General features: G+C 46.5%; 1 protein-coding gene across 3 annotated transcripts in view; it reads right to left on the bottom strand.

The window, feature by feature from the left end:
• The window catches only part of SMCHD1 (structural maintenance of chromosomes flexible hinge domain containing 1), a 636391-nt gene that overhangs the window by 5937 nt on the left and 604827 nt on the right, over nt 1–25627 (bottom strand). For all 3 annotated transcript variants that reach the window (XM_073550884.1, XM_073550885.1, XM_073550886.1), the window contains one exon: nt 21330–21488. In XM_073550884.1, coding sequence (XP_073406985.1) covers nt 21330–21488 — 159 coding nt within the window. The remainder of the gene's footprint in view (nt 1–21329; nt 21489–25627) is intronic.

Here is a 25627-nt window from a genome sequence, read left to right as displayed (position 1 = left end):
TTATTAGTTATGCATCTCTGTTAGCAGCCATAATGCAGCCACCTATGAAGTTTGCATTGCATGCTCAGTTCCTGTGATGTTATTTCACTGCATGTTTGTTATAAGCATCCTCTAGTTATGCATTCTCTGTTCAGTGAGTGTAAAGCTGGCAGTCATTAGTGTGTTCGTTATCTTTCTCCTTTGCTGCTGTGTATGTTAAACTGCCCAGCTCTTATATAATACATGACAATAGCATCCTGTATCATTGCTACTGTTGTGATAATACCCTGCATTGCTACTACCTGCCAGTACTTGTGTATTGTACACTGCCTGTCAGTACTGACATGCTGTATTATCTGTCTCTTGTAATTTTTACCTGAATTTTCCACATTGTGTTCAACAATCTCTGATATCACCTACAACTTTGTACAACAACTCCTGATCTCATCTACTACTGTGTTCTACTATACCATCTGTTATCATCCCTATTGTTGTCCATATCATCCCAATAAATATAGACCATACAGTCTTGTTTCTGGGAATAGATGAAAGGTTAAGCCGTATGGTAGAATCCACACAGCGTCATACGTGGAAGAAGGCAGAACAGTAAAAAAGGAACCGCCGGTCGCAGGTGGTGGTTACACAGGCTGTACAGAGCCGCTATTACCCAAACTGCTCCGCATACGTGTATTACAGCAGCCACAGGAATAAGAGCTCAGGACTCAGTAAAGGACCGCCGGTCGCAAGCGGTGTTTGCATAGACTGTACGGGACCGCTACCACACTGCTCTGCATACGGGTATCACAGCAGCCACAGAACGCTACTGCAGCCCGCCAAGTAGTGCTATATCTTTCCCGCCACACAGAAGCCCGCCATATATAGACTCAGTTTCCCACCAATATACTCAGCAGTACACAGCTAAACGCACAATGTCTCGGAAAAGCACATCCTCACTCAAAACGAGGTCACGAGCAAGCTCCAGCAGGTCGTCATTAGTAGAGCTTGCTGCTGTCGCTCATGCTGAAGCCGAAGCGGCCAAAGCAAGATCCTACATCGCCGAACGAGAGATTATTATTATTATTTATAGCGCCATTTATTCCATGGCGCTTTACATGTGAGGAGGGGTATACATAATACATACAAGTACAGTAATCTTAAACAATACAAGTCATGACTGGTACAGGATGAGAGAGCACCCTGCCCGCGAGGGCTCACAATCTACAAGGGATGGGTGAAGATACAGTAGGCAAGGGTAGAGCTGGTCGTGCAGCAGCTTGGTGGATCGGTGGTTACTGCAGGTTGTAGGCTTGTCGGAAGAGGTAGGTATTCAGGTTCCTTTTGAAGGTTTCCATGGTAGGCGAGTCTGATATGTTGTGGTAGAGAGGTCCAGAGTCGGGGGGATGCGTGGGAGAAATCTTGTATGCCATTGTGGGAAGAGGAGATAAGAGGGGAGTACAGAAGATCTTGTGAGGATCGGAGGTTTCGTGCAGGTAGCGAGAGACGAGGTCACAGATGTATGGAGGACTCAGGTTGTGGATGGCTTTATGTCATGGTTAGGGTTTTGAACTGGAGTCTTTGGGTAATGGGAAGCCAGTGCAGGGATTGACAGAAGGGAGAGGCTGGGGAATAGAGGGGGGACAGGTGGATTAGTCGGGCAGCAGAGTTTAGAATAGATTGGAGGGGTGTGAGAGTGTTAGAGCGGAGGCCACATAGCAGGAGGTTGCAGTAGTCAAGGCGGGAGATGATGAGGGCATGGACTAGGGTTTTTGCAGATTCTTGGTTGAGGAATGTATGGATCCGTGAAAATTTTTTTTTTTTTTTTAATTCGTTTATTAGTACAAAGAATGCACATCATACACAATGGGTTGTGATAACAGAATACAAAGAAATTGCACACTCTTACAAATAAACAAGGTAACGTGTACATTTCCATCCGAACATATTTAAAGGATAACTGTTTATGTATTTCCCCATACATATATCACTTTAATTTAAATTTCACAAACCTTGTCATGTCATGTAACAGTAAGAGCTAACTAAAACTCCTAAACTACATCTACCACTATCTCAACTAACATCTACTATTTCCGCAGCTTGGTTCCTATATCACATTGTGTCGTGCGTGATGTCTCAGTTTTGTAGAGTAAGGTGAGAGGAATTCCACCTCTCCCAGATCTTTTCAAACTTACTCGGACATCCCCTGTTGTGATATAACGTACGCTCATATGGAACAACCGAATTCACCAACTTGATTCAAAATCTAAGAGAAGGATCTGAGCCCCCCATCCACCTCAGTGCCAGCACTTTCCACGCCATAAACAGCGTCTCGCGCAAGAAGACCCCAGCATATCGATCCCAAGTCTCCTCCTCCCATACCCCAAACAAGCAAATCAATGGCTCTAGAGGGACAGGGGCCTGCATCAAGGACGTCAGTAATGTGGTCACCTCTCTCCAGTAGTGTAGAATAGTGAGACATTGCCATACCATATGGATAAAATCAGCATCTGGCGAGTGACATCGCATACATTCTGATGATTGAAGCCTACCCATCCTAAAAAGTCGCAACGGAGTCAAATATGATTGATTTATTATATACATTTGTATCATTCTGTTATTGATAGATGGTGATACTCCAATCGGAGACTCCAGAATCTCCTCCCACTCCTCTCTTTGTGCTTCAGGGATGAGAAGTTCCCACTTCATCCTTATAGAGCTTATGGCCGATTCTGCCCCTACTGACAGCATATATGTGTACAAGGAGGATATAAGACCCTGGGGACCCTGTGAATTAAGAATTCCTATCAAAGGTAATAGTACGGTCCACACCCCTATCCCTCATGTGTGATTGTAGAGCCGATCTCAGCTGTAAATAGCGAAAAAATTGAGACTTGGAATATCATGCGCGGCTTGTAACTGTTCAAAAGACTTTAAGGTCCCCTGGTCATACAAGTCTCCCACTGAAGAAATGCCATACTGAGCCCAAAAAACGGCGGATGGGTGATTCAGTAGCTCCGAAAAATAGTTATTACTCCACAGGGGCATTTCAGCTACAACATCTTTAAACCCTATTACCTTCTTAATTTGCCTCCATATTAATAGAGCCAGCTGGAGCAGGGGTAGCAGACGTGGAGCATTAGTTTTTTCCAACTCAAGGAAACCCAATGGGCAATCCGCTTGTGCAGCGTGGAGTAGGTGGCTTTCAGAATTAGGGAGGCAATTACCTGGCATCCATTTATTTAAAGCTTTAGCCTGAACAGCTAAGTAGTACAGGAAAAAATCTGGCAGCGCCACCCCACCTTCCTTCTTTGGTTTTTGTAAAGTGGACAATTTAAGTTTGGACCTAGTTTTCCGCCAAATAAAGGACGTGACCAGAGAATTAAGATTAACAAAAAAGGACTTAGCTACTCGCTCCAGCACAGTGCGGTAGCGGTACCTAAGTTTAGGAAGTAATATCATTTTAACCAGGTTAATGCGTCCAGCCACAGATAGTGGGAGCCTACTCCAAGACGCAAATTTAGCTTTAACTAGCTCCAGCAGCGGGTGGACTTTAAGTTGTAGATCAAGTGTACTATTATTAGAGATGTAGATACCCAAATATTTAAAACTATATACAATAGGCAGCGAAGAGAGAGCCTCTAGCTGGGGAATCGGAGCATGGGAAAGGGGTAAAAGGGCAGATTTTTCCCAATTTATATGTAAACCTGAATATTTACTAAATTTATCTATTAGGGATATCACCTGCGGCAAAGTTTCTTCCACATTATTCAAGAATATCACCATGTCTTTGGCATATAGGCCAATGGTGTCTACCCTGCCTGCTATATCTATACCTCGGATATTGGGGAAGGACCTTATACGTATTGCTAGTGCCTCAATCGAAAGAGCGAAGAGAGCCGGGGAAAGAGGGCAGCCCTGATGAGTTCCCCTATGCAATGCGAAAGACTCAGATACAGAATTATTTATTACAATACGGGCCTTAGGTTTCATGTATAATATTTTGATCCATGTTATAAATTGATTGCCAAAGCCATACCTCTGCAAACATGCGGAAAGGAAAGGCCATTCAAGAGAGTCAAAAGCCTTGGCCGCATCCAACGATGCCAATGCCCATCTGTTGTCTGGTACCAGGGAGCTATATTGGACTATTGACTGGACTCTTCTGACGTTAATAGAGGTGCTTTTGCCAGGCATAAAGCCCGTTTGATCCGGATGTATGAGATTCAATATAATGGAATTCAGCCAGGTAGCTAGAATCTTGGTAAAAATTTTATAGTCCACATTCACTAATGAAATGTGACGATAGGATCCACATTCTAAAGGGTCCTTCCCCTCCTTCCGAAGCACTATGATATTAGCCCCGTAAAAGGACTCAGGCATAGAGTTCCCCTCCCATATTCCCTGAAAGACCTTTACCAGGAGTGGCATCAATATATCCGGGTACTTCCTATATAATTCAATAGGTAACCCATCAGGCCCAGGGGCCTTCCCAGAAGCCATGTCTGTCATAGAGTTATCTATCTCTTCTGGAGTAAACTCAGCGTTCATTAGAGCCCGCTGCTAAGGATCTGTGGGAAATGATATATCTGACAAATAGTCTAAGCACCCTAAAGTATCAAAGTCACTTTTAGATATATATAGAGACCTGTAGTAATCCTGAAAACAGCCGAGAATATCCTCGGTCGAAGACACCAGTGTACCGTCCACCTTGCGAATTTGCAAAATCATATTAGAGGTGTTATGTTGGAGCACCAGGTAGGCCAAAAATCTGCCCGCTTGGTTCCCCAATTCAAAATAGGATTGACGAGTAAAAAACAATTTACGCTCAGATTTAGTGTCCACGTGCCGAGTATATAACCTCTGGGCAGCCAGCCACTCACTCCTGTTCCCACTGGTTTGGCCAGATATATATACTGCCTCCGCATCTTTCAGTTGTTGCTCCACCTCGTCATCTTTCCCCGCGGTAACCCGCTTAATATAAGAGATCGTGGAGAACAAACAGCCCCTCAGGTATTCCTTAAGGGCATCCCAGAATAAATTAATATCCTGGGGCTCCGGGTGGGACGCGATGAAGCAATTTAACTGATCAATCGTTCTGTCCAGAGATCCCATCAGTTTTAACCAGAATGGATTTAACTTCCAAGCTATCCCGCTGTTTACCTGCCCATATTTAAGTTTAAGGACGACCGGACTATGGTCTGAGATCCCTCTACTTCCATGTTCTATATCAGCCACCCACATTGCTAGACCGCCAGAACCGAATATATAGTCTATGCGTGATAGAGAGCGTTTGGTGGATGAGTGACAAGTGTACTCCCTTAACTCAGGGTCACACATCCTCCACAAATCCAACCACCCGCCACCCTCCATAAATGATGACAACGGGGTTGTAGTCGCTGGGGAGGACCCCTCGGTCGCCACATCATCCAGCCTCAATTTATCCAGACGGTTAATCATAACCATATTAAAATCGCCCATACAAATAACATCCACGTCTGGGTAGTTAAGGGCAAAACTCATTGCTTTCTGCAAGATGGATATACGAGCTGGAGGGGGGTTATAAATACATAGGACTACATATTTCCTGGTGTTCACCAATGCGTGGACAAAAACAAAACGACCCTCAGGGTCCCTCCGAGTTTCCCTCGCCTCCCATCTGACGTCTTTATGTACCAACAGCGAACCAACAGCGAGACCCCTCTGGAATAGCTGGTGTGAAATGTATGGGCAGACCATTGTACCCAGGGTTTCTGCACGCACCGTACCGTATCCCTAGTCAGGTGTGTCTCCACCAAGGCCACAATGTGAGGGCGATAATGTCTGACCTGTGAAAAAACCTTGATCTTTTTTCGAGGTGTTTTTATTCCCCTCATGTTCCATGTCATATATATTAACTCCGACCCCATACTTTGCTACTCTGAACATGGTGCATGGTATTACCCGGGCAAAATTTAGAGACATCACCTGTAGACTGAAATTGTTGTCGACTGCGGTTACAACCTAAGAAAAAATACTAAAAACCTCTATGGAAAAAAAACAAAGTAAATAAACAAGGAACAACATGTGACAATAGATGCATTAGGATTCCTTTTCAGCAGACCCTCCATGGGATCTCAGCCACTCTGCCGCCTCCGCCGGATCTGTAAAAAACGAGGTAGAACCCCCGTGGACCACCCGGAGCCGGGCCGGGTAAATCATCGAGTACACGACACTCCTCTCCCGCAGACGTCTTTTGACCTCCATAAACTGCGCCCGTTGTCTCTGGAGTTCCGCAGAGAAATCCGGGAAGATCGAGATCGTGGCATTGTTGAACTTGATAGGGCTCTTTTGCCGTGCCAGTCGTAAAACCACGTCTCTATCCCTGCAGTTGAGAATGCGCGCCATAAGGGGTCTAGGTGGGGCTCCCGGACAAAGAGGCCTAGTAGGGACTCTGTGAGCCCTCTCCACCGCGAAGATCGAGGAGAATTCGTCGCCCAAAGTGGTTTTAAGCCAATCTTCTAGGAATTGCTCCGGATGTTGTCCCTCCAATCGCTCCGGCAGGCCAATAATTCGGATGTTATTTCGACGCATCCTATTTTCCAGGTCATCTGCTTTTTGCCTCCACGCATTAATGGAACCCGCCACTTTAGTTAGTTTAGCCTCCATGGGTGTGATGGTGTCCTCCACCTGGGATACCCGCGTCTCTCCATTTCCGTAATGTGGCCCTTCATGGCTTGCATATCTTGCCGGAGGCGTCCCACTTCATTATATACATCCTCTATCTTCCCAGTCAGAGACGTCCTGGTCAAGGAGATGGCCTGCATAAGTTGTTCAGACGCCTGCTTAAGGGTTAATTCCCGCTGCTCACACTCCTCCCCACCTTCAGAGGGGCGAATCTTACGCTGAACCTGTGGGGGGTTATTTTTTGTAGATCTAGAGCCCTCAGCATGGTCTATCCTGGCATATTCCTTTAGTTTTTCTGCAGCCGTTCCGGACCCTTTGCAACGACTCATTTTAAAGTCAATAGGGCACAGATGGAGGGCAGAGATCATGCACTTTGGGATCTCCAAATTAAGGTGGTAGACAGGGTATTATGCACAGAGGGTGATTGCAGGGACCCAGGCACAGCACAGATCCGTAGCATCTCACAAGGAGGCAATGTCCCACCCCAGGCGGCAAGCAAGGGCTCCCACTGCTCAGGGAGCGACTCTCACAGGGGCCACAGCCAGGGAGGGATCCAGGCCCCAATAGTTATGGCGCAGGGCAGGCAATATGGTAAGGAGGGGGACGCGGGGCCCAATTTTTCAGGGCTCACACCGCTTGTCCCTCACAAATAGTTAAATTTTCAGCTCACCGTCCTGCTCCCTCAGCGCTGCAGTGATGAAGCTCGGGTCGCGTCTCTCTTCAGCAGAGCGCGCGCCTCCAAGATGGCTGCCGCTCCCTGCAGGCCCCGCCAGCTGCCCAGGTTTCTAGGGCCGCCGGCTCCCAAATGTCCAGCCCCGCTCTACCGCAGGGGTCCCGGAGCGACCCCGAGTCCAGAGGGGTCAGAAAATGGTGAGTGTGCGGCGAGGACAAGAGCCTGCTGACCGTATTTTAATCAGGATGGCAGGAGCTTCCACTGCGTGCGTCCTACTACGTCACTGCCATAGCCACGCCCCCATCCGTGAAATATTTTTGAGTTGAAGTCGGCAGGAAGTGGAAAGGGCTTGGATATGTGGTTTGAAAGAGAAATCTGTGTCAAGGATAACCCCGAGGCAGCGAGCTTGTGGGACTGGAGAGAGTGGGCAGGCGTTTACTTTAATGGATAGGTCCATTGGGGGGGGGGGCACGTGACATGGGGGAAAGATGATTAATTCTGTTTTGTCCAAATTAAGTTTTAGAAATCTAGCGAAGAAGGAGGATGAAATAGCAGACAGACATTGAGGGATTCTATTTAGTAGGGAGGTGATATCTGGTCCAGAGATGTAGATCTTTGTCATCAGCATAGAGGTGATACTGAAAGCCATGAGATTCTATGAGCTGTCCGAGGCCGAAGGTGTAAATGAAGAAGAGCAGGGGCCCTAGGACTGAACCTTGTGGGACTCCAACGGATGGGGGCGTGGTGAGGAGGAGGTGTGCGAGTGGGAGACGCTGAATGTCCGGTCTGTTAGCGGTCTGTTAGGTATGACGCTATCCAAGATAGGGTCTGTGATGCCAAGAGATGAGAGGGTCTATAGTAATAGGGAATGGTCCACTGTGTCAAAGGCAGAGGACAGATTCAGGAGGAGGAGGACAGAGTAGTGTCGGTTTTCCTTGGCGGCTAGTAGGTCATTGGTGACCTTAGTTAGGGCAGTTTCAGTGGAGTGGTGTGGCCAGAAGCCAGACTGTAATCGGTCAAGGAGGGAGCAAGAAGAGAGGTGGGAGGACAGTTCAAGATGGACGTGTTGCTCCAGTAGTTTTGAGGCATAGGGGAGAAGTGATATAGGGTGATAGCTAGATACAGAGGATAGGTCAAGAGAGGGTTTTTTGAGGCATGTTTACAGCTTGAGGGGAAAACACCAGTTGTTAGTGATAAGTTGAAGAGGTGGGTTGGGGTTGGGATGAAGACTGTGGTGAGGTTTGGGATGAAGTGGGATGGGATCGGGTCAAGTGCACAGGCAGTGAGATGTGATCTTGAGAGTAGAGTGGAGAGTTGATCTTCTGTAATGGTGGAGAAGTTGGTTTTGGATGAGGAGGGCAGGTCATTTAGGAGGAAGGACACTGGGGGTTGTTGACCAAAACTGTCTCTGATGTTATCAATCTTCTCCTTGAAAAATGGGGCAAAGTCTTCAGCTGAGATGAGTGGGGAGGGAGGAGGTGCTGGGGGGGCAGAGGAGAGAATTGAAGGTGTTGAATAACTGTTTAGGGTTGTGAGACGGAGGATATGAGAGATGAGAAGTAGGTTTGTTTTACCGCAGGGAGTGTGGCCTTGAAAGTAGTGAGGGACTGTTTGAGTGCGATGAAGTCCTCATTGGAGTGGGATCTTTTCCATCTCCGCTCAGCAGCCCTGGAAGCCCGCCTCAGTTCTTTGGTCAGACTGGTGTGCCAGGGCTGTCTGTTGATTTTGCGAGCTTTGGTATGTGGGAGAGGGGCAACTGATTCCAAAGCTACAGCTATTGTGGTGTTATATAGAGCGGCATCCGCATTGCATAGGGAACTTATGTCAGTAAGAGGGAGGAGGGATTCAGACAGTGAGTGTAGATCGAGGTGTTGAAGATTTCTGCGAGGGTGTACAAGTTTTTGAGGTGGGGATTGTGGACCTGAGGAGGAGAGGGAAGAGAATGTAAGTAGGTTGTGGTCAGAGAGAGGAAGAGGTGAGTTAGGGAGACTAGATAGGGAGCAGAGGCGGGTGAAGATGAGGTCTAGTGTGTGGCCATCTTTATGAGTGGCTGGAGAAGACCATTGAGTGCGGCCGAAGGAGGAAGTGAGAGATAGAAGCTTAGTGGCAGCTGAGAAGGAAGTGTCAATGGGGATGTTGAAGTCGCCCAAGATGATAGTGGTGAAATCAGTTGAAAGGAAATGAAGTAGCCAGGTGGTGAAGTGGTCAAAGGAGGTGGTGGCTGGACCTGGAGGGCGGTATATGACAGCTAATTGGAGGTTGGAGGGGGAGTAGATGCGCACAGAGTACACCTCAAAGGAGGGGAAGGTAACAGAGGGTGGCAGTGGGATTGGGGTGAAGGAGCAGTTATCTGACAGGAGAAAACCAACTCCTCCACCATGCTTGCTGCTGGGGTGGGGGGTGTGTGAAAGGTGGAATCCACCATACAAGAGCGCAGCAGAAGAGGCTGTGTCAGAGGGAGTGAAGCCATGTTTCGGTGATGGCAAGGAAGGAAAGTTTGTTAGTAATAAAAAGATCATGGATGAAGGAAAGTTTATTGAAGACTGAGCGAGCGTTCCACAGAGCTCCTGTTAGTGGGACTGGGGAAGCTGGGGCCGGGCGCATGTGTATAAGGTTGGAGTGGTTAGAGAAAGTTGCGATTGGGCGTGGATGAGAGGTAGAAATGACTGTGGGAATATGGTGAGGAAGGCCAGGATTTGGAGAGATATCACCAGCAGTGAGGAGGAGCAGAGAGTGTTAGCAGGTGGGAGCAGGAGAGGGCATGAGGGGGCTGTCTGTGCTTGGAGATAGAGGATTGTATGTTGAGAAACAGATTAGAGTAAGAGGTGAGATGGATGGCGAGGATGCATCTAAAGCGGAGACAAGCAGATAAAGGTGCCAAAACCGCCCATTTTCAGGCCGTGAGAGAGACGGAAGCTGCACGTCTGCAAGCAGAGAGAGAGGCGGAAACTGTACGTCTGCAAGTCGAAACCGCAAGTTTGCAGGCAGAGAGAGGCGGAAACTGCACGCCTGCAAGCCAAAACCATACGTTTGCAGGCAGAGAGAGAAGCGGAAACTGCACGCTTGCAAGCAGAGCTAGAAAGACTTGTGGCAGACAAAGAGACAGCAGCTGCAATAGCTAAAACAGAGTATTTGGAAGCTATGAAAGATCCTGATTATGAGACGCAGCAACATTCTCGGACCAGATCTAGAGCAGCAAGATCCAGTGCAGTGCGTCGCAGAATACGTTTGTCAACATTACAGCATAGATGACAGCCCTGAAGCATCATATCGACCAGCCCATGCCGATTACCAGCGATCCAACCCGAACTTCACTACCATAGGTGAGGAGATGTCCAGCACAGAGATGTCGACCACAGCCACCGTTCCACTGAGAAGAAGGTACAGCTCCTATCCCGCCTTAAAGAAACACCTTCTTCACCGACAAGGTACCAAACAGACTATCCGGAGTCAGAAGCATCTTACAGGTATGGTGATGCACCACACACTAGACATGACTATTACACACTGGCTCGTGCCAGCACTGACGGAGCCACCATGGACCTTGCAAATTTCCTTTCCCGCCGAGAACTGGTTACAAAGGGATTTGTAAAGTTCACTGATAAACCTGAGAACTATCGGTCATGGCGAACCTCGTTCTGGAACGCCATTCATGGTCTGGACCTTTCTTGTAGTGAGGAGTTGGATCTCCTGGTAAAGTGGCTCGGAAGTGAGCCAGTCGAGCATGCTAAAAGACTGAGAGACATTAATGTAAAGCATCCTCGCACAGCCCTACATAAAGTGTGAGAAAGACTTGATGAATGCTATGGGACAGTAGAAGTCATAGAGAATGCTTTATATAAAAGAATTGATGATTTTCCTAAGATAGGACCCTAAAGGTTATCTAAAGCTTAGAGAACTGAGAGATTTATTGAATGAATTGCAGGTTGCCCAGCAGGAAGGAGACTTGCCCGGATTGGCATTCTTGGACACCGCTAAGGGTGTCAATCAAATAGTAGAGAAACTTCCTCACAACCTACAAGAAAAGTGGATTACAAGTGGTTCACAGTATAAGCAAAATCATAATGTATCATTCCCTCATTTCACTGTATTTGTTGATTTTGTCACCAAAAAATATAGGATTAGAAATCATCCTAGTTTTGACTTTTCTCTGTCATATTCCACTGCCCCTAGTGCCAAATCCAGTAGAACACCCGTGGCAGTCCACAAAACTAACACTGATTCCACAGGCCCTCCTCACAAGGTGAATAAACCCCTCCAGACGAGAGCAAGCCTCAGGATGTCAGTAAATATTGTCCTCTACACAAGAAACCACATCTTCTACTAATATGCAGAGCGCCTTCAAGGAGAAGACTTTGGAGGATTGCAAAGGTTTCTTCAAGGAGAAAAACATCTGCTTCAAATGTTGTGCCGCAACCTCTCACTTCGCCAGGAACTGTGAAGCTAGCGTGAAATATGCAGAATGCAGCAGCATGGATCACAATACAGTCTTGCACCCTGGATCACCTCCACGAGTGTTGTCGCAAGTAGAGGAGCACGATGAGAAGCAGAAGGACACTGACGAAGACACCCCTGTGGTCAGCTCTCAATGTACGGAGATCTGTAAGGGACTCACAGGAGGAAGGTCCTGTTCAAAAATCTGCCTTGTCCGAGTCTATCCTGCAGGCCGCAAGGACAAAGCCTTCAAGATATATGCAATCCTAGATGACCAAAGTAACAGGTCTCTAGCCAGGTCCATCTTCTTTGACAACTTCAGCATTGTAGGCCCTGGTTCTCCCTACACCCTGAGGATGTGTTCAGGTACCGTTGAGACGGCGGGTAGAAAAGCAACCGGATATAAAGTGGAGTCCATAGATGGCTAGACCTGCCTATCGTTACGGACCATCCTGGAGTGCAACCAGATTCCTGACAACAGGTCAGAAATACCTTCATGGGAGGTGGCGACACATCACCCCCATCTGGAGCGTATAGCTCACCTGATACCTGAGATGGATCCAGGAACCCCAATAGCTCTACTCCTGGGAAGAGATATACTACGAGTCCACAAGACTAGAGAATGTATAAACGGCTCCAGGAACGCTCCGTATGCACAGAGGCTCGACCTTGGATGGGTCATCATAGGAGACATCTGTCTAGAAGGATAATCAAAAAAATTTTGGCACTCAACTCGTTGCAAAGATGAAGAATTTTTATTTGCAGTCACAAATATAGACATTTCGGCTGTATCAACTAGCCTTCATCAGTAAACAAGACTGCTCCTATCTCTATAATTTTCTGGACATTATATTGTATGACCAATAGTAAATTAGGTGCTATTGGAGGTGATACCATCCACCATGTAAGAACTGGTATATAAACCTGTAGATTTCAAAGAGAAGGGGTAGTAGAGAAATATTCCAAACGAGATCATATGCAGGATTATTAGATCTGTGACTTTGAAAAGCTCCAAAGGTTGCACCAACCAGAAGTTGGCATAAACATCCTATGGCTATGCCTGAAGGGAATTGTCCCAAAGGGGATTACTTGTGGGATTGTTAAATCCTGTGACTCATAGAAAACCCCAATTTCGTGCTGTAAGAACAGCAGCTGGCTGTAGTTTCAAATGTCTGTCATTGGTGGGTGGCAGCAGGACCTGTGTCAACACGGCATCCACCGCTGGTGTACCAGCACACTAGAAAATGGACCTCCATCTCTCTTCCGGCCATGTCACAATAGTCTGCTGGTAAAGGAATTGCCAAATAGCACTCCACTACCTTGCTCTTTCTCAACACCCATCAACAAAGGCCACGCCTGTGAAGGTGAACAAGACCACAGAGGATGTACAGTCTTCCACAGGACAAAGGAGGATGACAAGGTAGCGATGTCCATAGAAGATAGGATGTTCCTGGACATCATGGATACACAAATAGTCAAAGACAACCTCAACAAAAGACAATCTATTCCTGGAGACAGCGTGCTAAAGAAGCTCGATCCAAATGTTGACCAAGACGGGCTGCTGAGAGTAGGTGGCCATCATCAAGAAGCCGAGGTAGAAGTTTCAGAGAAACACCCGGTAATAATCCCTGGACGTCATCACATCACAACCCTGCTCATTCAGCATCATCATGACTTGGTGAGACACCAAGGCCGTTTGTTTAGTGAAGGGAATCTGCGGGCGGCTGGTCTATGGATAGTCGGTGCAAAGATAAGCGTTAGCAAACTCATCTTCAACTGTGTTACATGTCGCAAACTCCGTGGCTCGTTCCAAAATCTGAAGATGGCCAATCTTCCATCTGACAGACTCAGTACCGAACCCCCCCTTCACCAATGTTGGACTAGACGTATTCGGTCCTTGGTCCTTGTCTACTCAACACACTAGGAAAGCCAATACTGAAGAAAAGTGTTGGGCAGTTCTATTCACTTGTCTGTCTATCAGAGCGGTTCATATCGAAGTAATCAAGTCTATGGACACTTCAAGTTGCATAAATGCGTTTCATCGCTTCACCGCAATCAGTGGCCCTGTGAAGCATATTCGCTCTGATAGAGGTACAAATTTCATTGGAGCGGCAAGAGAACTCCAAATCCCTTCCAATTTGGACATCGCTAATGTTGAAAGGTACCTAGGCGGGCAAGGATGCACCTGAACTTTCCATCCGCCACACTCTTCGCACATGGGAGGTGCCTGGGAGAGAATGATAGGCATAGCACGCAAGATACTAAACTATCTTCTTGCAAACGAACACCAGACTCATACTTGAGAGTTTAAACTACATTCTGTCATGTCGGACGCTGTTCACACCACAGCATCCGGCAGGCAGAGGTAGTTCCACCTCCAGCCACTATAGCCTCAGTGGCGCCGGTTTGATCTTCAGGCTCTCGGGGGTTAATCCTGCTGGAGACCAGGTTGGAAGGTTAGTCACGCCCACGGTCTTTAAATAGTCATACTGGCATATGGGCGTCGCCGATTATAGCTTGTGTTTCATACCAAGTGGTTCCGGTCTGGAGTGGAGGTGTTGCAGAGAGAGATTCGTATCTGGTGTCGTATGATCCGTCGTTATCCTTTCTCCTTCCCATATTTGTGTTTAGTTGTGCCCTGTTCACATTACTGTTTATTCCTGTGTGTGTGCGGCGCAGTGCAGTTTAAGTTCTCCCTGTCTGTCTTTATTGTTTGGGGCTTTGGTGGTGTGTCTCCTCACTGGGTGGAGGGTGGAGGGTTAAGCTTAGGGCTGAGCAGGAGATAAGGAAAGGTCGGAGGCTCAGGCATTTGCACCTTCAGCAAAAACCCTGGGTTGAGGGTCAGACAGGGTTTCCCCTAGTAAAAGGGACACCACAGGGGCCCCGGGTATTTCAGCCTTAGTTGAACTAAGCCCCCGTGACATTATAATCGGCCCACATTTTTTCAGGAGTCCATGGATCCATCAGATTCCATAACCCGCCAGTTGGCGGCGCTGTCCATACAGGTCTCCGAGTTGAAAGGGGCAGTTCAGCAGCAGGGCCTGGTAGTAGCAAGGGTGCAAACGGCATCTGCAGGTATCGGTGCAGAGCCGAAGTTTCCGCTGCCAGAACGATTTTCAGGCGATCGCAGCAAATTTGTCGTATTTCGGGAGGCCTGCAAATTATACTTCCGCATGCGGCCAATCTCCTCAGGTAATGAGGCCCAGCGGGTAGGGCTGGTGTTGTCATTACTGAGTGGTGACCCCCAAGCATGGGCATTTTCCTTACCAGCTGACTCTGCTACATTTCATTCGGTCGATAATGTTTTTTCTGCCCTCGGGCTCATTTACGATGACCCTGACCGACTGGCTTTAGCAGAATCTAAAATCCGCGCCCTCCGCCAGGGGGAGCGCTTGGCAGAGGACTATTGTTTGGAATTTCGCCGCTGGGCAGTAGACACACAGTGGAATGACCCAGCACTGCGGAGCCAGTTTATTCATGGGGTATCAGGGAGGGTGAAACAAGCCCTCCTGATGTATGAGACTCCGGCATCATTGGAGTCTGCCATGAGTTTGGTTATACGTATTGATCGCCGTTTTCGTCAGGGGGCACAGGAGACGCTACCTCTGGGGGAAAACAGAGGTGCAGGTGTGGTTGAAGTAGATGAGTCCCCTGAACCTATGCAGATTGCCGGCGTGGCACAGGTTCAGCCTCGCGCTCCGGAAACCCGGAGCATGTTTCTACTGTGGTAAAGGAGGTCATTATGTTAACGTTTGCCCGGTACTACCTAAGAGGGTCACACCGGCGGAAAACTGTTAAGCTCAGAGGGTATGGAGGAGACCCAACTGAGCGTATGCATATCCTCCATGATGGTATCTCAATGTATGCTCCCTGCCAAGGTTATTATCGCCGGCAGAGAGCTACCAATATCAGTGTTTGTGGATAGCGGTTCCGCCACCAATCTCATAGATGAGGAGTTTGCACACACCGCCGGGTTTAAGATCGAAAAACTTCCTCACCCCATACAGGTGGTGACCATTAATGCTGTTCCCCTCCCTCAAGGGGAGATTACGGAGTTTGTGGCAGAGGTGAGACTCCACATTGGGGTCCTACATTCTGAGTCGGTTACATGTAGGGTCCTCCGTAATCTCCCAGCTCAAATGGTCCTAGGTTTTCCATGGCTGTCCAGGCACAACCCGGTAATTGATTGGAAAACTCAGGACATAGTACAATGGAGTGGTTTCTGCCAAGACAATTGCTTGGCCACATGTGTGTCCGCCGTGACGCCCAGCCTGCCGGAGGCTTTGCAGGATTTCGCGGATGTTTTCTCTGAGAAGGGTTGCTCAGAACTGCCTCCACATAGAGCCTATGACTGTGCTATTAGGTTAAAACCCGGGGCCAAATTACCTAAGGCCAGGATGTTTAATATTTCTGGTCCTGAGAGACAAGCTCTGAAAGACTACATCGCGGAGAGTCTGAGCAAAGGTCACATCCGGCCTTCGTCCTCGCCTGTAGCCGCGGGGTTTTTCTTCATTAAGAAGAAAGATGGGGGGTTACGCCCGTGTCTGGATTTCCGAGAGTTAAACCAGATTACGATCCGTGATCCCTACCCAATGCCGTTGATCCCGGATTTGTTCAACCAGGTAGCGGGGGCGAAATGGTTTTCCAAGCTGGACCTCAGGGGGGCGTATAACCTCATAAGGGTCCGTCAGGGGGATGAGTGGAAGACGGCGTTTAACACTCCTGAGGGTCATTTTGAGAGTCTGGTTATGCCGTTTGGGTTGACCACCGCGCCTGCCGTTTTCCAACATTTTATTAATGATGTATTTGCTCATGTCCTGGGGAGATTTGTGATTGTATACCTGGATGATATCCTCATTTATTCTAGCGATCGGGACACTCATTTGAAGCATGTTAGGCTGGTGTTACAGTTGCTCCGGGAGAACCAGCTCTATGCTAAGCTGGAAAAATGTTTATTTTTTGTCCAGGAGTTGCCCTTTTTGGGATATATTGTGTCCGCAGCCGGTTTTAAAATGGACACCGCTAAGGTGCAAGCGGTGTTGCAATGGGAGAGGCCGGAGAGTCTGAAAGCACTCCAGCGGTTCCTTGGGTTTGCGAATTATTATAGGAAATTTATAAAACACTTTTCGACTGTCGCCAAACCGCTCACGGACATGACAAAAAAGGGTGCCGATCTGGCGAACTGGCCTGAGGTGGCTATACGTGCATTTGAGCGTCTGAAGAATAGTTTTGCTTCAGCCCCCATTCTGGTGCAACCAGACGTGTCTAAACCTTTTGTGGTAGAGGTTGATGCGTCGGAGGTGGGAGTGGGGGCAGTACTGTCTCAAGGCTCGTCCTTGAGCGAGATGCATCCATGCGCCTACTTCTCCAAGAAGCTGTCGCCGGCCGAACGGAATTATGATATCGGCAACAGGGAGTTGTTGGCCATCAAACTGGCTTTTGAGGAATGGCGACACTTCTTGGAGGGGGCGGCTCACCAGGTCACAGTTATCACCGACCATAAGAATCTGCTCTACCTGGAGTCGGCCAAGCGTCTGTCTCCTAGGCAGGCTCGCTGGGCATTGTTTTTTACTCGTTTCAATTTTCTTGTGACGTACCGTCCCGGGGCTAAAAACACCAAGGCGGATGCTTTGTCTAGGTGTTTTCCGGGGGGAGAACCGCGGGAAGAGCCGGTACCCATCCTCCAGAAAGGGGTAGTGGTCTCGGCTCTCACGACTGAGGTAGAGGCGGAGATTGCCGAGGCCCAAGAGGAGGTACCACCAGGACTTCCCGCCAACAAATCATTTGTACCCCTGCATCTTCGGCCTAAGGTGCTGAAGGAACACCACGATTCGGTACTGGCTGGTCACCCAGGGGTGAAGGGCACCTTAGAGCTGGTATCGCGTCGTTTCTGGTGGCCCAAAATCCGGCAGGACGTGGTCTCGTACGTGGCAGCTTGCATCACGTGCGCTAGGGCTAAGTCACCCCGAACCCGTCCTGCTGGCACGCTACAGCCTCTGGGGGTACCCAATAGGCCATGGACAGAAATCTCCATGGATTTTATCACTGACTTGCCAGCCTCGGCAGGGAACACGGTCATCCTGGTGGTGGTTGACCGTTTTTCAAAGATGGCGCATTTTGTGGCGTTGTCCTCTTTGCCCAATGCTAAGACGTTGGCTCAGGTATTTGTGAAGGAGGTGGTCAGACTCCATGGAGTACCGTCTGACATAGTATCTGATAGGGGTACGCAATTTGTGGCGAGGTTTTGGAAAGCTTTTTGCTCAAGGTTGGGGATCAAGTTGTCACATTCATCGGCGTTTCATCCACAGTCTAATGGACAAACTGAGCGCATGAACCAAAATCTAGAACAGTATTTACGATGCTTTGTGTCCGACAACCAGGAGGAGTGGTCTACTTTCCTTCCTCTGGCCGAATTCGCATTAAATAATCACCGCCAAGAGTCATCAGGAGAGTCTCCATTCTTTTGTGTGTACGGTCAACATCCTCAGTTTTGTACCTTACGTCAGGGTGACTCCGGGGGTGTCCCGGAGGAGGATCAGCTAGGAGCCCAATTGTCATCAGTCTGGAGGCGGGTGAAACAGCGTTTGTTGAGCATGAGTGCCAGGTACAAACGGGTGGCTGACAGTAGACGCGTGCCAGGTCCGGACCTGTGTGTGGGTGAATGGGTGTGGTTAGCTACGAAGAACATAAAACTCAAAATCCCATCTTTAAAACTGGGTCCAAGGTTTATTGGGCCTTTTAGGATTTCTGCCATCATTAACCCAGTGGCTTATTGGTTGGAACTTCCTGCGGTGTACAGAATACATAACGTTTTCCACAGGGCTTTATTGAAAAAGGTGGTAGGCTTGGTGGACACGACGCCGATGCCACCTCCAGTCATGGTGGATGGCGAGTTAGAGTTCGAGGTCGCCAAGGTAGTGGACTCTCGAGTAGTACGCCGTACTCTTCAGTATTTGGTGCACTGGCGGGGGTATGGTCCAGAGGAGAGGTCTTGGGTTCCAGCCTCAGACATACATGCGGATCGGCTGGTCAGTTCTTTTCACCGTCGTCATCCGGACAAGCCAGGTCCTATGAGTCTTGAGGGCCCTGGGGTCCCTCGTAGAAGACGGGGTACTGTCATGTCGGACGCTGTTCACACCACAGCATCCGGCAGGCAGAGGTAGTTCCACCTCCAGCCACTATAGCCTCAGTGGCGCCGGTTTGATCTTCAGGCTCTCGGGGGTTAATCCTGCTGGAGACCAGGTTGGAAGGTTAGTCACGCCCACGGTCTTTAAATAGTCATACTGGCATATGGGCGTCGCCGATTATAGCTTGTGTTTCATACCAAGTGGTTCCGGTCTGGAGTGGAGGTGTTGCAGAGAGAGATTCGTATCTGGTGTCGTATGATCCGTCGTTATCCTTTCTCCTTCCCATATTTGTGTTTAGTTGTGCCCTGTTCACATTACTGTTTATTCCTGTGTGTGTGCGGCGCAGTGCAGTTTAAGTTCTCCCTGTCTGTCTTTATTGTTTGGGGCTTTGGTGGTGTGTCTCCTCACTGGGTGGAGGGTGGAGGGTTAAGCTTAGGGCTGAGCAGGAGATAAGGAAAGGTCGGAGGCTCAGGCATTTGCACCTTCAGCAAAAACCCTGGGTTGAGGGTCAGACAGGGTTTCCCCTAGTAAAAGGGACACCACAGGGCCCGGGTATTTCAGCCTTAGTTGAACTAAGCCCCCGTGACACATTCTTGGCCGAGGTGTCGGCTATCATGAACGGCAGGCCACAGTCAGCCCTCTCCAGCGATTCCTAAGACCCGACAGTTCTTACTCCAGCAATGCTACTCACGCAGAAAACCTGTGTCCCGAGAGCTCCACTCGGAGAATTCAATGATAAAGATCTCTTCAGACGCTAGTGGAGGCAAGTGCAAAGCATGTCCAATGTCTTCTGGGACAGATGGAAGAAACAATATCTCTCCACTCTACAAAACAGGACAAAGTGGCACAAAGACCGCCCAAACATCCAACCAGGCGATGTGGTACTTGTCAGAGACACTCAGTCACATCGTAATGAGTGGCCACTCGGCCTAGTCACCAAGCCACTTCCCAGCAAGGACGGGAAATTGCGCAAGGTAGAGGTCAAAATGAGCAAACTTGGGGAGAACAAAGTGTTCCTCAGGCCTGTTACTGAACTTGTACTGTTATTATCCCCAAAAGAGCCAAATAGTGGCATCTGTTAACGCCAAGTTGGGAGTCTTCTGCCCATTCTGTGCAGCTAGATATTTTTAAGTGCTGTTCCAGCTATCGCCAGTAGGTGTCATAAGTTGCCCTTCTCCTTTTATTCATGTGTTTGGAATTTTCTGTTCTCCAAATCGTTAATTGTTCAGAACGGCCCCTTCTTTCTGCCTGGTCAACAACATGTAACGATTTTTCCATCAAGTCTCCGGAGTAGCTCACACCTGCTCAGCTCAGCTTTTTGCACACCATTGTTTATAACAAGCGGATTTCGGTAAGGATAATGCAATTATTAGTTATGCATCTCTGTTAGCAGCCATAATGCAGCCCCCTATGATGTTGGCATTGCATGCTCAGCTCCTGTGATGTTATTTCACTGCATGTTTGTTATAGGCATCCTATAGTTATGCATCCTCTGTTCAGTGAGTGTAAAGCTGGCAGCCATTCGTGTGTTAGTTATCTTTCTCCTTTGCTGCTGTGTATGTTATATTGTCCAGCTCTTATATAATGCATGACAACAGCATCCTTTATCATTGCTACTGTTGTGATAATACCCTGCATTGCTATTACGTGCCAGTACTTGTGTATTGTATACTGCCTACCAGTACTGACATGCTGTATTATCTGTCTCTTGTAGTTTTTACCTGAATCATCCACATTGTGCTCAACAATCTCTGATATGACCTACAAATTTGTAAAACAACTCCTAATATCATCTACTACTGTGTTCTACTATACCATCTGTTATCATCCTTATTGTTGTCCATATTCTCCCAATAATTATAGAGTTAAGAACCCATACAGTCTTGTTTCTGGGAGTGGATGAAAGGGTAAGCCGTATGCTGGAATCTACACAGCGTCATACATGGAAGAAGGCAGAACATGCTTTATTCAGAAGATTACAATGCTTGTTTTAGCACCAGGAGCTTATCATTTCTGTGACGCAGTGCATGCCTCCTGGGTTGATGCGCCCCCTCCTGTGATAGGCAGCTCACTGTCTATGTACATTGTATATACAAATCCTGGTGTGGGTGGGGTCAGCTTTCTCAGCTGATTCAATGCAAATCTAAGAACTCTGATTGTGTCAAAATGGCTGCACCCAGTAATCTAAGTGATACATCATTGGGTTTGGCTCCTCTTTGTCTACATCAGGCTGCTTTCGGTGAGGTAGCAAAACCTGCTGACAGATTCTATTTAAAGAGATACTTTTATTTAATATATTATTTGCTCCTTCTTACATTTGAGATGCCTAGAAGCCCCAATTGTCCACATTTTACTGTAAGCAATTATCTGATCACATTTATCTCATGTACAGTGTGTACCCCGATAGCTACACAAATGAACAAATCTTTTTACTGGGTTAACTGCAGGGCACGTACCAAGTTTTTTCTCAATTTCCTTTAGAGCCCTTTCTTGTTGCTCAAACTCCATGTTTTTCTGCTGCATATCAGGCGAGTTCAAGCTTTGAATCTGCTTCGTAAGCTCTTCACTCACTGTCTGGGACCTTTTTACTGCTTCACGATACTGCTGTAAGAGATCTTTAGACAAAAGACAAAACAGAATGAATATATAGAAAAAATTACTCCACCAAACATAGAATTTACTCGTTGTATTCTCATTGGGGTATTCTCAAGTTAGAAAGCTATCCCCTATCCATGCTCGGCTGGTCTTCAGAACTACCATAAGAATGAAAGGAGCAGAGGTGCCCATGATCAACCTCTGCATCTTTCACACTGAGCTTTCAGGCCCACAGTTATTGTAATTAGTGGGGGTTAGAGCAGTCGGACACGCTCAGCAATTGGAAGTTATCTCCTATGCCAAACTATATCTAACTTGAGGATACCCCTTTAAAGCAGACTGATCACTAGATTTCACAGTACAAATTGCACACATTATTAAATTATCTAAAACCTTACTTAATTCATCTCAAAATGGCTCTATTATTGGACATTGAAGGGAGTATGCAGCTGGACTCATAACATACTCATCTCAATATCAAATGGCAAAACTCATTTATACAGCCAATCCTACATATATTTTAATACCTTTATACTCCAGGCTCATCATGTCTAAACCCTAAGGCCTGTTTCACACTTCCGTTTTTGTGTCCGCCAAACGGATCCGTTTCCGTTTTTTTGACGGAAACTGATGCAAACGGATCCGTTTTTAAAAAAACGGATCCGTTTTTTTGACGGATCCGCGGTAACCACTAATGGAAGTCTATGGGACAAAAAAAACGGATCCTGCAAAAAAATGGCGGATCCGTTTTTTTACGGAAACCAACGGTTTTTGACGGATTTGAAAAAACGGAAGTGTGAAACAGGCCTAAGCAATCCATGGTAAACTATTACATCATGGAGCCTGTCAGGGCTTAGAAGCAGTGACTGCTCCACACAGGACAGATATCGGCTTTATTACAAATCTGGCATCTTTAACAGCAGCCTTCAGTACTGCTGCCGATCACTGCTATTAACCTCTTAAAAAGCAGCTGTCAATCACGGCGTTCAAGCAATTGCATCAAGCCTGACGAACGGTTTAGCCATAAGCTGAGCACCATTGGAGACACTGACTTGTACTATTTACGCCAAACCTGTATAACTGCAGTACATAGTCCAAGCAATCAAACAATAGCAGGTTCAATGCAATAAAAATCAATCAAAACATAGGCGCCAATTAATCAAAGCTTTTATGGCAGAAAAGCTTTGAAAAGTTCAAGCTTGTCCTGTGGCAGTCTTGATGAACTAGCATATTATGTTACACAAAATAGTATGAAATAAATGACCAGCTCACCACAAAAAAAAAAATGCCATCATACATCTCCAATGACAAAAAATAAATTAGTATGGGCCGATACCAGTCATCGGAATGTTTGAGTTGTCATTCAATAGATGCAGATTTTATTCATATGATCTGGAGCTATCCTGTTGTTGCGCAATACTGGAGGGAGGTGATGTCATTATTAACATCTTTAGTACAAACCCCAGTTCCCCTTGAGCCACTGATTTGTCTGTTTGGAGTGTGGGATGAGGAGGCATGGGGTCATTATGTTGGGATTTTTCTACGGGAGACGCTGTTCATGGCACGGAAGATACTTGCATTACGGTGGATGGGGAATTCACCCCCTTCTCTTGGGTCCTGGATCACAATGGTAAATTCGATTATCGCATATGAACGTACACTGTATCAGAATAGAGGATGCCCGGGTAAATTCAAAAAGATTTGGGAGAAGTGGAACTCCTCTCACCTTACTTTGCAAAGCGGAGATTTCGCACAGTAAACTGCTCATTATATAGAAGTAGGCTGCGGGATAGTTTGTTTTGGTAGATGTAGGTAGGGTTTAGAAGTCAGGCAGGTTTTATTACCGATATAATAACACAACACTATTGTGATTCAATTGATATTATGCTTGCTTTATTTACACACAATTGATGCACATATTATGCCTCATGTTTTCATACTGTCTGAACATGTATATAATTTGTATCAAGCTTAGTGTCTTATACTAAATGTGTGTATTGTAAAACTGCTTATGGTTTAATAAACGAATTTAAAAAAAATAAATAAATAAAATAAATAAATAAAATAAATAAAATAAATAAATAAATAAATAAATAAATAAATAAAGTGAAAGAACTGGGAGCGCAGGTGGTCTTCTCTTCCATCCTCCCAGTGGATGGCCATGGAACAAAGAGGTGGAATAAGATTCTGCAGGTGAACAACTGGCTACGTCGATGGTGCCGTCAGCAACGATTTGGATTTCTGGATCACGGAGTGAACTACTTATACGATGGACTACTTGCTAGAGATGGGGTGCACCTTACGAAGACTGGAAAGCATGTATTTGGAAGTCGCCTTGCTACACTTGTAAGGAGAGCTTTAAACTAGAACAACATGGGAAGGGAAGCAAAAGACCAGAAAAAGCCATACACCTGACAAATGCTATTGAGAACTCTGCTATTAGAAGTGGAAAGGAAGAACAAAGACGAAAGAATCTAATTAATAAAAATATTGGAGAAAGAGAAACCAATCACAAACTAAAATGTTTCTATACTAATGCACAAAGCATGGGCAACAAACAAGGAGAATTGGAACTACTAACACAGGAACAGAAATATGATGTAATTGGAATCACTGAAACTTGGTGGGACAATACACATGATTGGAATACAAGACTAGAAGGATACAACTTATTTGCAAGAAACAGACTTGATAAACGAGGAGGGGGTGTCGCATTGTATGTTCGAAACGCGTATATCTGCACAGAGATTGAAGCTTCAGAGACTGGGAGTTCTGTGGAAACTGTTTGGGTAAGAATACAAGGACAGAACAATGGAAAGGACACCATTGTAGGCATTTACTACAGGCCGCCTGTGCAAGCCGAAGATATAGATGAACTCTTTATGCATCAGATGGCCAAGTTCTCCAAAAAATATGACATAGTTGTCATGGGAGATTTCAACTATCCAGACATTTGTTGGGAATCTCTCTCAGGCAAAACTAACAGGTCAAGGAAATTCTTATCCTCTCTTGCTGACAACTTTATCTTCCAAAAGGTAAGGGAGAAAACAAGGGGAACTGCTACCTTGGATCTAATCCTTATAAACAGGGAGGAAATGGTTGAGGAGGTAAAAGTGGCTGGGACCCTAGGAGTTAGCGACCATGCTATTTTAGAATTTTGGATTACTAGAGGTGGAAGACCTGTGAAGACTCAGACGTCAAGGTTAGATTTCAGAAAGGCAGATTTTAAGGGATTCAGAAAGAGAATTGGAGGGATCCAATGGCTGGATATCCTTAAAGACAAAAATGTCCAGGAAGGATGGGAAATCTTGAAAAATGAAGTTCTCAAAGCACAGTTGTTAACAATTCCGAAAAGAGGGAAGAATAGGAAGCATTTAAGGAAACCAGGATGGATGAACACAGAACTTAAGCACATGCTAAAAAGGAAGAAAAAAATGTTTATAAAATGGAAAGAGGGAGGCATATCTAAAGAAGAATATAATGCTGTCTGCAGAACCTGCAGGTCACAAATCAGATTATCTAAAGCTGAAAATGAACTGAGGCTTGCAAGAGATGTCAAAAGCAATAATAAAGGATTTTGGGGATATGTCAAAAGTAAAAGAAAAGTCAAAGATGCTATAGGATTTTTACAGGATGAAAATGATGAAATGGTAAGACAGGATGTTGAGAAGGCTGAACTTTTAAATTCCTATTTTGCATCTGTTTTCTCTCAGAAAGGTAATGCAACATCAACTGTTATTCACTGTCCTATTAAGGGAATAGAAGAATCCAGGATATATATAAACAGAAAGATAGTGAGGAAACACTTAGCTAACCTAAATGAATTCAAGTCTCCAGGTCCAGATGAATTACACCCCAGAGTACTGAAGGAGATAGCAGAAGAAATTTTTGAACCCCTCTCCATAATCTTTGAAAATTCTTGGAGAACAGGAGAAGTGCCAGAAGACTGGAGAAGAGCAAATGTTGTTCCTATCTTCAAAAAGGGGAAGAAGGTGGACCCAGGCAACTATAGGCCGGTGAGTCTGACTTCTATACCAGGAAAGATCTTTGAACAAATTATTAAACAACATGTATGTCAATACCTGGATAAGAATGAAGTGATTAAACAGAGTCAGCATGGGTTTCTAACTAATAAGTCATGTCAGACTAACTTAATTTC

The sequence above is a fragment of the Dendrobates tinctorius genome, unplaced genomic scaffold (assembly GCF_039654945.1).
Source record: "Dendrobates tinctorius isolate UK_male_01 unplaced genomic scaffold, ASM3965494v1 ptg000171l, whole genome shotgun sequence".
In the NCBI taxonomy this organism is placed as follows: domain Eukaryota; kingdom Metazoa; phylum Chordata; class Amphibia; order Anura; family Dendrobatidae; genus Dendrobates; species Dendrobates tinctorius.
This window is presented reverse-complemented; position numbering and strand designations above follow the sequence as displayed.